The 12,216-nt window shown below is 38.6% G+C and overlaps 1 protein-coding gene across 2 annotated transcripts in view; it reads right to left on the minus strand.

Moving 5' to 3' along the window:
• Positions 1–12,216, minus strand: part of F5 (coagulation factor V) — a 59,187-nt gene that overhangs the window by 24,923 nt on the left and 22,048 nt on the right. For both annotated transcript variants that reach the window (XM_063253638.1, XM_063253636.1), the window contains exons 6-12: positions 9,739–9,960; positions 8,381–8,546; positions 7,391–7,568; positions 4,889–4,988; positions 3,746–3,957; positions 2,188–2,338; positions 189–401 (exon numbers count right to left, since the gene is read on the minus strand). In XM_063253638.1, the coding sequence (XP_063109708.1) occupies positions 189–401; positions 2,188–2,338; positions 3,746–3,957; positions 4,889–4,988; positions 7,391–7,568; positions 8,381–8,546; positions 9,739–9,960 (1,242 nt within the window). The remainder of the gene's footprint in view (positions 1–188; positions 402–2,187; positions 2,339–3,745; positions 3,958–4,888; positions 4,989–7,390; positions 7,569–8,380; positions 8,547–9,738; positions 9,961–12,216) is intronic.

Below are 12,216 nucleotides of genomic sequence, written 5' to 3' on the forward strand. Positions count from 1 at the left end.
AATACAACTCCTGTGAAAGAACTGAACCCAGGTAAGTCAATTTCCCAAACAGAAATGCTGAAAAGCAGTAAAAAGAGAGCCTTCAAGAGGTTGGGGAGACACCCCAAGAACAGTGGTCATCCGGAGAGCTGCAGGAAACCAGAAGTCCAAAGTCAACTCCTTCCCCACGTGTCCATGTGTGTACTCACCAACGTTATCCATTGTGACAGTTACAGACTCTCCATGCATGGGGAAGAGGGCCAAGGTGTCCTCGTGCCTCTTTCCATAGATAAATGAGTGCCCAGTGAAGTGAATGGTCAAGATATCATCCTGGGACCCCACACTGCAGAAATGCCACTGGACAGTATCATCATAGCAGAACCCTAGAGTAGTTATACTCCCGGGCACAAAGCCATTGATAGCTGGAAAAGAAAAATCTGTTAAACTTCCAGGCCTGTGCCAACAAAAGGACATTGTATAATTATACCTAAAACAAAGCTGCCAGTATTAATTTGGTTGTGTCAAAGGCAGTGATTATCCAAGATAAGCTTTACCAGATGGAACATGTGACTTGAAGGTCAGATTCACACTTCTCAAATGAGAGCTTATTCTCCAGAGTTGGCCAACAAAGAAATGTCAGGGTGAAGACAGAGCCTTTCATTTACATTGGTTTATTTGCTCATTTGTCAAATCTATATGAACTGTTTTGTGCTGTGTGCTTTGCCTTTAAAAATATTCTAAGAATCAATTTAGAATACTGTCTGGAATAATTCCACTTGGAAGACAATCATAATATAAAAAAAAAATCCATCTTCTTGACACATTAGTCATGAAGAATGAATGTTCCTAAAAAAGACAACCAAGTGTTGCATTCATATTCTTCCATATCTTTAAAAGAGACACTGCTTTAAGGCCAGATCTCAATTACCTTATATACTTACTGTGACAATCAGTTAAAAAATGTGATTACCAGACTGGTAGGGCCCACATTTACCTTGGTTACCATTATAGCCCCAGACACTTAATGAAATTTTAAGTGGGCACTTAACAAATACATGTTGAAGCACTGAAATAAAACTAATGTGTTGTTAGTTTATAGCTCATTCTAAATGCTTCCTACTTGGTCTACAACAACTCCATTGTCCAATATGGTAGCCACTGGCTACAAGTGGCTATTGAACGTTGAGTTGTGGGTAGACTACACTGTGATGTGATTATCAGAATAAAATACACAATGGATTTTAAAGACAGTAATAAAGTAAATCTCATTAATTTTTATACTACATTTTTAAACGATAGTAGCTAGACTATATTGAATAAAGCACATTATTGAAATTAGCTTCACTTATTTCTCTTACTTTTTAATGTGGTTACCAGAAAATACAATTTTTGTTGCACAGTGCTTGTTTAAAACTACGGCAAATTCACCACTGAAATGAAATTATGTGAAAAATGCTGAAATAATGCCCTCTATGAAATTATTGGTCATGGCACCGCTCAGCTTTGATGACACCAGTTGTTAGTCATCTGAAAACATATGACAGACCAGGCAGAAATAATCCTCACAGCTATGATTATTTACTTTTCAGAGTAAATAATGACTCAGCAGAGCATACAAAGGACCTTGACCATGATGGAGATCTTTGCTTCTAGCTGCCTCAGTGAAATTTCTCCTAGACTTCTTATAGCAGTAATCTTGGAACTGTAACACCTTGGAGCCGCTCCTGCCTCTAAACTTCCTACAGCTGATTCCAAAACTCCTCGTCGCCAGACTTACTTGCTTTCCTTTGATCTGATGACCGGGCTTTGACCTACTTATTTGGTTTCTGCTCTGGCTTTAAATAAAGAACATTCTCCTTGTACCTCAGATCCTGAGAGTCTGCTGGCCAATACTTGTAGTACCTTCCTTTCCTGCCTTCTTCTCTGCCCAGAGCACACACACATGGATCACATTGAAAGCAGGAGATATAGGAGACGCTAAGGGTAACTAGGTTTTGACCTCTTGTTTAAAAGATAACGGCCCTTAGACAAAGGTGTATAGCATAGTTTCATCCAGGGACTTCATCAAAAAACTCTTGAATTGGAAGTAAGGATAAGACAGCGACTCTTTGGTCAGATTGTTCTTATCTATGTCTCTGTTTCTAGACATGGGCATACTTCAACCAGCTGAATGAAAAATTGATAGATAAAAACAGTGCTCTGACTTACTGCTCATTATATTTGATTGATAAAACTTGGGGTCATCCCGTTTCACCATTTCAGGGTTTTCACAGAACTTATTGATATTGTCCTCAATGTACCAACTCTTGTTCTCATCAAACACAGCAAACACAGCCAGCTGCTCGATGTCCGCTGCCCTCTGGAGGATGGATGGGCTGTGTTTAGTGATTAATGCACCAGCTGATTATCTATTAACACCGAGATCTCAGAGACCCCGGAGGCACTCTCCTTAGGGCCTCATCATTCAGGCAATTATGAGAACCCATTGCATACCAAGCATTTGTCAGGGTTACAGGGTTATATGAGAGAAAGCAGACCAGAAAATCCAAAGATTCGAAAATGATCTCAGGACAGCATGGCAATCAAAAGTCTGTTTATGTCTGAAATTGAGCACATTTCAATAGGAGTGGCTGACTGAAGGTGTCCCAAATAGTTGTAAAAGAGTAAAAGAAGACTGTGATAGGACAGTCTCATGCCTCTCCCTGCCCATTTGCTACCTTACTTACCTCAGTAGAGCAAGATCCAGAATCATGTATTTGTTTCCTAAAGCATGTATTCATTTTGTAAATCTTAGGATAAGACCTCTTTAATTATTGCTAAGCCCAATTGGAAATTTCAGGTTAATAAATGAGACTATTAGGACTGGGGATTTAGCTCAGTGGCTTAAGTCCTTGCCTAATAAGTACAAGATTGTGAGTTAATCCCCAGTACGAGAGAGAGAGAGAGAGAGAGAGAGAGAGAGAGAGAGAGAGAGAGAAAGAGAGAGAGAGAGAGAGAGAGACAGACAGAGAGGGAGGAGGGAGAAAGGAGGAGGGAGGAAGGGGGGGGGAGAGAGAGAGAGAAGGAGAGAGAGAGAGAGAGAGAGAGAGAGAGAGAGAGAGAGAGAGAGAGAGACTACTGATCATCAATGAGGATTAACCCAGAAGATTAGTATCTTTGTTCACATCATTTTGTATAACGTAGCCTCACTAGACAAAGATCATTGACTGGAGCCAACATCACTAGCAACTGTCTCTAAGAACATTTACTTTAGAATTTTTCCTATTTCTCTGTCTTGTAGATCTCTAAAATAACAAAGATGGCTATATTTTTGGTATCTCACTGATGCCCCCCACATCACCCTACAAAAATCTTGGGAGGAATATTGAAAGGGAAGAAGTTAGGAGAGGCAGATGGATTTATTCATTATGCAGTCATTAAAAATAGACCTGAATTTCACAATTAAACCAAAAATACAGTATTACCATTAAAGAATCACCTTGGGCAGTGTGCAACCAGACAGACAACACACATACAAAAACTCCCAGATTGATAAGTGTTATCACATTTTCTAAAGAATAACTATTATGTACATTCTTTAGAAGGAGAGGCCCCTTTGTTGAGCAAGGACACCTAATTGTTCCACCCATAAGAAATGCCTAGAATTTCCCCCACCTATTTAATTAGTATGTATTTGCGGTACAAAATAATTATATTGATCTTGGGGAATTTGTACACATACATATTGCTTCTTAATCTTTTTAAGGTTACTTCCAAAATAAAATACCTGTATGCCTCGCATATCCAAGGATCTGCTCTTACAAATCAGAAGAAGCCCTATGAGGCCAGAGGCAATATCCCTGGTGATATCTACATCACTGTAGTAAGGCCTGGTTAAACACTGGGCGTCACTGTCTGTAGGTTCATCAGACTCAAGGATGTTCCATTTATAAGTATAAATTTCCCCGGGCTGAACTGCTCGGATCATGGTGTGGTTGCCTGGGAAAGAAATGGAATCAAAATTGCTTTCATTTGGAAAATTGTTTTACTATTATAAGTGAGTTATTTTAGTTCTCACTAGAACCAACTTATTAATAAAAGAATATTCTTTTTACATTTAACACTACCTGGTGTGATTGAAAGATATACTGAATGTGTAAATGTTTAAAAGTTATTTCAAACAGTAAAAAACACATGCCATTAATTCCCCGCCATGATACTCTGCCTTGCTTTGAATGCATTTATCATTCTTGTTATTTTCTGAACCAGTTCTAGATGACCTTTCTCCTAAGTGTCTTTAGTTGTACTATTATGACTGCCTTGATATCCTGAACTGATTGGAAATGTTTGCCTTTCATGGTCATTTTGACTTTGCAGGAGAGCCAGAAGTTTCATGGTACCAGATCTGCTGAATGCAGTGGCTGAGGATACCCTGACAGAAATTGCTGTAAACATTTTGAATTGATTCAGACATTGAGGCAAACATGGAAAGACATTCACTAAAGAGGACTTCCAGAACTGCTTCAGAAAGTGGCAAGAACAATAGGATGAGTGTGTCCAAAGTAGGGGAAGGATCTTGAAGGGGACAAATGGCACTGTCCCTTTTACTATAATAAGTCATTGAAATTTTTATTTAAATACTCATGACATTTTTTGATCACATCTTATATATGGCTCCTCGATAGCATGTAACCATTTAATATTGCCACTAGAGGCCACTATAACACTAATAAAAGATACTATACTATATTTTGTACTTACAGATAGGCAAAGTTTCGAAAGGAGCAGAGCTTGGTTGGAAGTTTTAGGACCTCACTATACATGTATACTGCTGGCTGCACTAGTTACACCATGGTACAAGGAGGACGACAGAAACACACAGTAATGTCTAGAGTCACTGGCTTCTTTCAGTAGAAGTAAAGGTTCCTACCTGAGGTGGAGGAAGAGTTGACTTCCTCTTCGTAAGGAGAGAAGGTCACTCCATGAGGGTAAATGCTATAGGGGCGACTGGCCGTATTTTTGAACACAATCTACAAAATTAAATCAAATATATTATTTCAGGATTTAAGGTCACTCATGAGAGCTAACACAAGATGTTAACTTATTGCATATTTTCTGTGTGTGTTTGCACACACTCGGTGGAAAAATTAGTTCTGTTTATGTGATTTGCATCCTTCTATTATCTAAGAAATCTCTAAGAGAGTTTTACTCACATGTGAAGGTAAAAAATGCACAAGTCTGAATTTAGAGGGCAGGTTAGGAGAAATTACATTTTCTGCACAGTATTATCCTCACCGAGCTGGTCACTCTCTCCCTTCCCTTGACCTTTCAGCTTGGGTCACATCTCACTTTGAATTTGCACCTTATCTCTAGATCGGAGTCTCCATGTCCTATCTATGGGGCTCCTAGGAACCCTGTCATTGAAAACTTCTTGCAGGAGACTGTCCAATAGCCAGGTCCAAATTCCCCAAAATGTGTGTTTACACTTTCTAAGAGCACCTGGAAGGAATTGGAAATGCTGGAAGGGCAAGGGACATACAATCGTGGTATTTTTGTCCTTTCATTATTTTTAAAAATGAACAGACTAGATTTTGGCTAAGGCAGTAGTAGCAGAGTTATGGCACATGTGGTAATTTTTTTTTAAGGAAAAGATGTTAATGTATTGTTGTTGGTTTTTTCTCAATTAAAACCTCAGTCTTCAGATTTAATGTGGTTTTGGCACTTTACAATAAATAAGTGGGTTTGGGGTTGCAGCTTGGACACTCGGTCTCCAAAAGGTTCACCATTGCTGGTGTAAGGCAGAATTCACTGAAGAGTCCTAATTAAGCACAGTAAATTCAAAAGCGAACCTTGATCTTCTACTTGGTTGCTCTCCATAGCCTTTGAAACATCTTTAATCCACAGATTATGTGTACTTTAGGATCTTGCCAAATATAACCTGCAGTTCTTTGTTCCTATCCATCTTGGTGAAGTGGTGTCAAGTAATACATAGAGTTTTGTAGAAGGAAAACTCCAAGCTCTTGGTATATGGCTAAATTTACCTTAAGCAAGAACCTTAACTATTAGAGAGCCACATACCTAGACCACATTACAGGTCTGTTTGTTTTTCAACTGTGTTCGCTGTTATGTTCCCATTGACAATGAGAAGTACAATTTTTAAAAAAGATTTTCAATTATTTGAATCCATAAAAGCTGTAGGAATTTGTCAAGGCTACCATCTGCTATATCACGCAGTACTCTCATGACAAGGATTCACGGAGGAATTCTTCTGAGGTTTTGGTATCAGGGCAAACTCTGCTTTGTTGATGGATGTGTAAATCTCACTCTGACATATTCCTGTTCTACTTTGGCTGCTTTGAAACCTAGGACAAACTTTGAACTTGGCCTCAGATCACATGGTGTGGATTTCAATACACATATGAGGCTTTATTTTCTTCATTCCTATGTTATCTATCACCCCAATATATTGACTGTTTTATTTCTTTTCTTAAATTTTTAAAAAAATTTTATTTAAAAGGAAAAAGAGAAAGAAACAGAACAAAACAAAACAGTGTAAGGGTACAAGTAATACAAAACTACAAAAAAAAAACCAGTAAGATATCACCAGTTAATAGATTACACACTATCATCTTAGAGACAGTGGTTCAGGTCACAGGATCAAAGCATACAAAGTGAACATTCAAACAGTGAGACTGCAAACAGTTGTGTTCAATGATCCAATCAAAAATATTAATATGGTCATCTATTTAAAACATCTAAATACATTTGCTGTTGTATCCTTTAGGGCACTTTTTTTTCCCCTCTCTTTATTACAACAAAATTTACACATTATGGGTTTTATTGCTCCCGTAGATCTTATTACTTTTTTTTTTGGAAGAAAATAAAATCAAACATGATAAAACAAAACTGTCAGTCAAAACCAAGGATAGACATAGCACACGATGTAAAAACAGAGTATAAGGTTATCAACAATGGTTACCATGATGCTTCTTGCTTCCTTAAGAAGAATTGTCTATCTCTTTAGGTATTATAAAGTTGAACAGAACAGTAGAGAACAATACCAATAAAACCTTGTAAACATTGTAAACATTACAGAACTTCAAAAGAGGATAATAGTCTGTTCCGTTCTGTGTGATAATATCAAGTATCAGAGTAAAGGCAACTACTTTGAAGGCAATAAGATTCACTACGATGCCCATTCTGGTTTGACTATTAGACTGTCTTATTTCTTCATAATTTGTAATGTGTTCCAGATCTTTGTATTACTGAGTAGGTTATAAATAAGTGCAAACAATAAATTAAAACTAAAAGCTGTATTGCATTTAAATTATGCAAACAACTTTTAAAAAAATATATAACCAAAAAGTATATATTCCATGATATGCCTTTCACAGTTTAATTTCTTTCATGGCTCTGTATTTATATTACTTACCTTGAGTGTATCTCTGACCTGGGCTCTGATAATGGGGCCCAGAATCCCATTTTCATTGATATTCCGATTGTCCATGCGTTTGGTGAAGCTCTCATCTTGGTACTGTCTGTAAACAACTTTCTTATAATGTTTTCCAATTCGGTTTGAGAAATTATCCAAGTGCAGAGATTTGTATATTCTTAAAGTTAAATGAAATTATAATAATTTAAAAATTAAAATACTTCCTTCCTCAAGTAGCAACCCCAGTAGGGTTGGAAAATCTTTTAGAATTAGGTATCCCTGTGTCTACACTGGCTGAAAGATAGGAATGTGCTAAGAGAGTTTTTAAAGAAGTCTTTCCTATCACTTAATCTGTGATACTCTTTTTGGCTTTCTAGATAATGTTTCATCTCCAAAATCATCTCCCCCACCCCCAGAAGGTTTATTATCTTTATTAGCTCTAATTCTGAGCTGCTGGGCTGTCCCTGCCACCATCCACCCAATCCTAGGTGCTGGTTGAAATGCAACCTCCTTTGCCCAGCTTCTATAGTGACTGGGATAAATGACTTGGGAGTAACAACATGAGCCACTTTCCTCTTAGCTCTGTTTATTATCGACTTAGTTTCCAAAAACAGGAGCTCCATTCTAGAGTATCTAATTCAAGTATTTATTTTATATATTGAAAAACCTTGACTGCCACCAAAATGTCACCAAACATCTCGGTTCTGCAGAACTGAAGAGAAAACCTTAGAAAGGATCTAATATCATTGTTAGCAGCATCAAGCATTCAACTAATGGAAGTGGCTGCAGTTATTATTAATATTGTAGTTGTTGTTATGTTAAGTTCTTTTGGTGATTTGGGGGTAATTCAAGACTGATTTGGATAAGAAGAGCTGAATGGAAACCACTACATATGTCCCCTGAGAGCTGCCCCTGATAATACTTTACCCCCTCACACTCAGAGACCATGCCTTGAACCCTTGCAAAGAGAGGTGAACCCTGATGACTCACTTGTCCATACTTGCTGGTATTATAGGTGCATAATCCCACATGACTTCCTCGGCAGCAATGAAGTATTCCCACCTCTTGATGTACCTCCTCTGTTCAAGGGTTAGTTTCTTAACATTCCTGGTCTTCTTTGGACAGTTCACAATATCAATGTGAACCTGCATGCCAGCTAAATTAGGTCAGAAAGTCAGCGAGAGAGTGTAAGAGCAGAAACTATTGTTGATCAAGATTCATATTTTTAAAAGCAATTTATATAGGGTTACAAATAACAGTGAAAGGAATGGTCAAGACACTTGAATACTTTGATTGAGACTCTTTCAGTGGACAAAGGGAAAGAACAAAAAAAGACCAGTGGAGAGAGGAGGAAAGGTTAGAGGAAAAATCTGGAAATATTCCCTTTGCTTCTTCTGGAACAGAAGGAATTCTTGTTAATTTTCAAACTCTTAAAACCCTATGATTGAGATTTTTTTGAATTTTCATTTTTTCTGTTATCCATCAGTATGTATGTAAGATGACAATAATACTAGTACATACTTCATGAAATCATCATTAAAAATATAAAGCGTTTGTCCATAATAAATGTTAGCTCTGTTTTTGTTTTGTTGTTACCAGGAACTTTGTTTTCCAGGGATACTGTGACAATTTCATTACTTCAAATGCAATTTTGCCTGCTCAGTGTGAAAAGGAAATGAAGTGATTCTGTGGAATATTTCTTTCTCATGTGCAGTGCATCATTTAGGTAACAAAGTGGTTTCTTTTAGCAATATTTTTACTTAGCTTTGACCGTTGAGATATAAACCCTCTTCTGAACAGTTTTAAAGCAAACTGTGTAATAAGATGATTATTATTTACATGATAACATAACCCTTGCTGATTTCTTCCCCTCCTGAATTCACTGACCTTCTTTAAACTCACCCTTCAGCCATAAAGATACACGTTTGACCCATTCAACACATAATGAAATCAATGAATTTTTGTGTTAAATTTTTTTACACTCTTGGTAATTGGTGCCTCTGGAAGTTTGCAAATCATAGTCCTGTTCTAGAGTCTAGGTCTCTTCCTTTGGGTACATATGACTTACCCTCAAGAAAGAATACCTCGGCATGTGTTTTCTTCTTCCTGTCTAGGAAGTAGAAACCTTTTCAGCTTTTTCTTGGTTCAAAAACAGTATTTGTCAGTGCCTTTACTTTCTTTGTCCCCCAACCAGTAGGTTCTAAGTCTAAGGTCAGAATATCTAAAGCCTGCTATTAAGAACCAACACTTACTGTATGTCTGGGGTAAGATGGCTTGAATGAGGGAGGGAGGAAGGAGTCTGTGCAGGGAAGAAACAATGAAGCAAGCCTGTAAGAAGAGTTTCTTACCTTGAAAGTGTCTAGGGATGAGAGAAGATATGGTCCACTTTCCCTCTGGGCTCACCGTCATGTTGGCAGTAGTGGACGTAGCACTGACCAAAGTGACGGTGGAAACTTTCTGATGGTTCTGCTCCAGGACCTGGCCATTGAAGTGAATGGAGAACAATTCTGGCCCGGAGCTCATTCCAATGAGATGCCAGCTGATGTGGTCATGGGCACAGACTGTGATAGCTGAGAGAGAGGGAGAGACAGCAGCCAAAACAGTAATTCAGTTCAGTGCTCTGTGATCAAAATGTCATTCACCAAAGCATGTAAAGTTCAGGGTTGGGGGTTCAGATGCTTCAGCTGTGATTCCTCTTCAGCAAAAGCAGATGTCACAGGTAGCTGTGTCGCAGTTTGTGACACTGTAGGGGTAAGAACAGAGCCAGGGTGTTGTGGTGGGGCTGGGGAGCATTGGTTCAAAGGTACAGGATTTCTAAGGGATTAAGCTAAGGAGGGGACTGAGTAGGTGACCATTCTGTTGCCCAAGAATGAGGGATGTCCCAGGATTCAGGAATTTCAGTGTCAGCACTGGGCAAAATAGGGTGACTGCACACACCAATCTAGTTTCTGCTGAAAGATTCAGCAGAACGCTACTCTATTACCTAGTAGAGGTCAAACCTCTGCTTATACGGATGAAGGTGTGGAGATTATTTGAGGAAATTCTTTGTCTACTTTTATGTTTTATTAATGAAGTGATGAATTGTGTGGGTTACATGCTTTCCTTAAAACACAGTGGACTGTCCTCATTATGCTGGGCTGCTGGGAGCTTTCTGTGGCAGGAATAATGAGAAATGAAGACAAAAGCTTAGTTCTGCTCCTTCATTCCTCCCAGGGTGACTGGGAAAATGCTCTTTTGTTCTGTAGGAGATTCCAGTCCTGGCTTCTGTCCGCGGCTTATTTTGTAAATTTCAGACCCACAATCAGCAGATACAAGATCATGGAGCTGAGATCCAGTCCCTTGCCCATGGAGGAGTTTGTCCTTGTTAGAAGACCTTTGTAACAGGGCAGGGATTGCTGACATCACTCATGCAAGCAAAAAGCTAGAAGGAAGGAGGCTTTGGAGGAGCTTCCGTTCACCCCAAATAAATGCTCACATTGAATTCAGCAGTTAACACATATATAAACACTTATCAATTTACTTGGTTTATACTGTTCCTAAATCAGGGACTTTTATAGGCTTTTACTATTCTGTTTCTGCTAATGATGTTTTTCTTCTCTTTTCTTTTTCTTCTATGCATCACTGTTTTTTCCACTACAAATTGTTAATCTCTCTATCCTATGATCAAATTATGTTTATTTTGTCCTAGGTGCTAGATCAGGACTATGCTCTGCATACGTTTTTTAAATTCATATATCTCTATGGATTGTTCACTCTGCCAGGACACAGATGGTGAACGGACAGATGGTTAATTAATTTTGTAAGCTAGCACCTTGAGGGGACTAATGGCTAACCTCAGGTGGGGAAGTGAGTGAGATGGGAATACAGATCTCCCAAGGCACAGATCTGTTAATTAAGCTGCAGCTTTTCAAACTCTTTAATAATCCCCCTGGAAGATGGAATGAATGAAGTGGAATGCAATTTAAAAGCAATACTGAGACCTCAGCTTCACAGATGAAGCTATTTGTGGTATTCAGACATAAAGAATGGCTTTCAGAAATGTAGTGTTTGGTAATATGGAAACATTTGTTTTCTTTTTCTCTCTCAATCTGGTTCCTGTATGCTGTGGACCTTTAGCTTGAAGTCAGTTCTACCAGGAGGAAAACAAGTGGTCCATGCTGGGTGCTGTTTGGACATGGTTACACTGTGTCCCTATGGGGCCATGTGCTGGTGGATTGGTCCTCTGTGTGGTGGTACTGAGGTGGTAGAACTTTAGGAGGCGGTGTTTAACAAAGAGATGGAGCCTACTGGAAGAAGGTTGGCCACTAGGGGTTCTGCCCTTGAAAGGAAGTAATGTAGTTCTCTCAGGACTGGTTAGTTCTCACCAGAATAAACCGCTATAAAGCAAGGCCACCTGTGTGCTTGGTCTCTTCTCTATGTAGTCATTTTCCTTTGTGCTTCCCTCCCATGTTGCAACACATATAAGGGGCAGGCACCTGAGGCTGAACTGATGGGGCTGCCCAATTTTGTACTTTCAGTTTCTAAAACAGTGAGGTCTTTTCTTTATAAAGTACCTAGGTTCGGTCATTTTGTTATAGCAACAGAAAATGGACTTATTCAGTGGGAGTTGGGGGTTTTTCTCCACCTAGTAGTTGCCATGATTTTATTTTCTCATAATCTATATGCAACCATAAGAGAAAACATTTTACATGCCACTGAATATTATTCATCCATTTAAAAAATGTTAATAGTATATTTTGTGTTAGGGATTTCTCCTAATCTTCTGTTCATTTTCCTTAGAAGTGTCCTTATTGTATTCTTTCTGCTGAAGCTTCTGCTAGGGATCC

Source organism: Cavia porcellus, unplaced genomic scaffold (genome assembly GCF_034190915.1).
Source record: "Cavia porcellus strain 051 isolate PalLab524CR breed Dunkin Hartley unplaced genomic scaffold, mCavPor4.1 scaffold_7, whole genome shotgun sequence".
Lineage (NCBI taxonomy): Eukaryota > Metazoa > Chordata > Mammalia > Rodentia > Caviidae > Cavia > Cavia porcellus.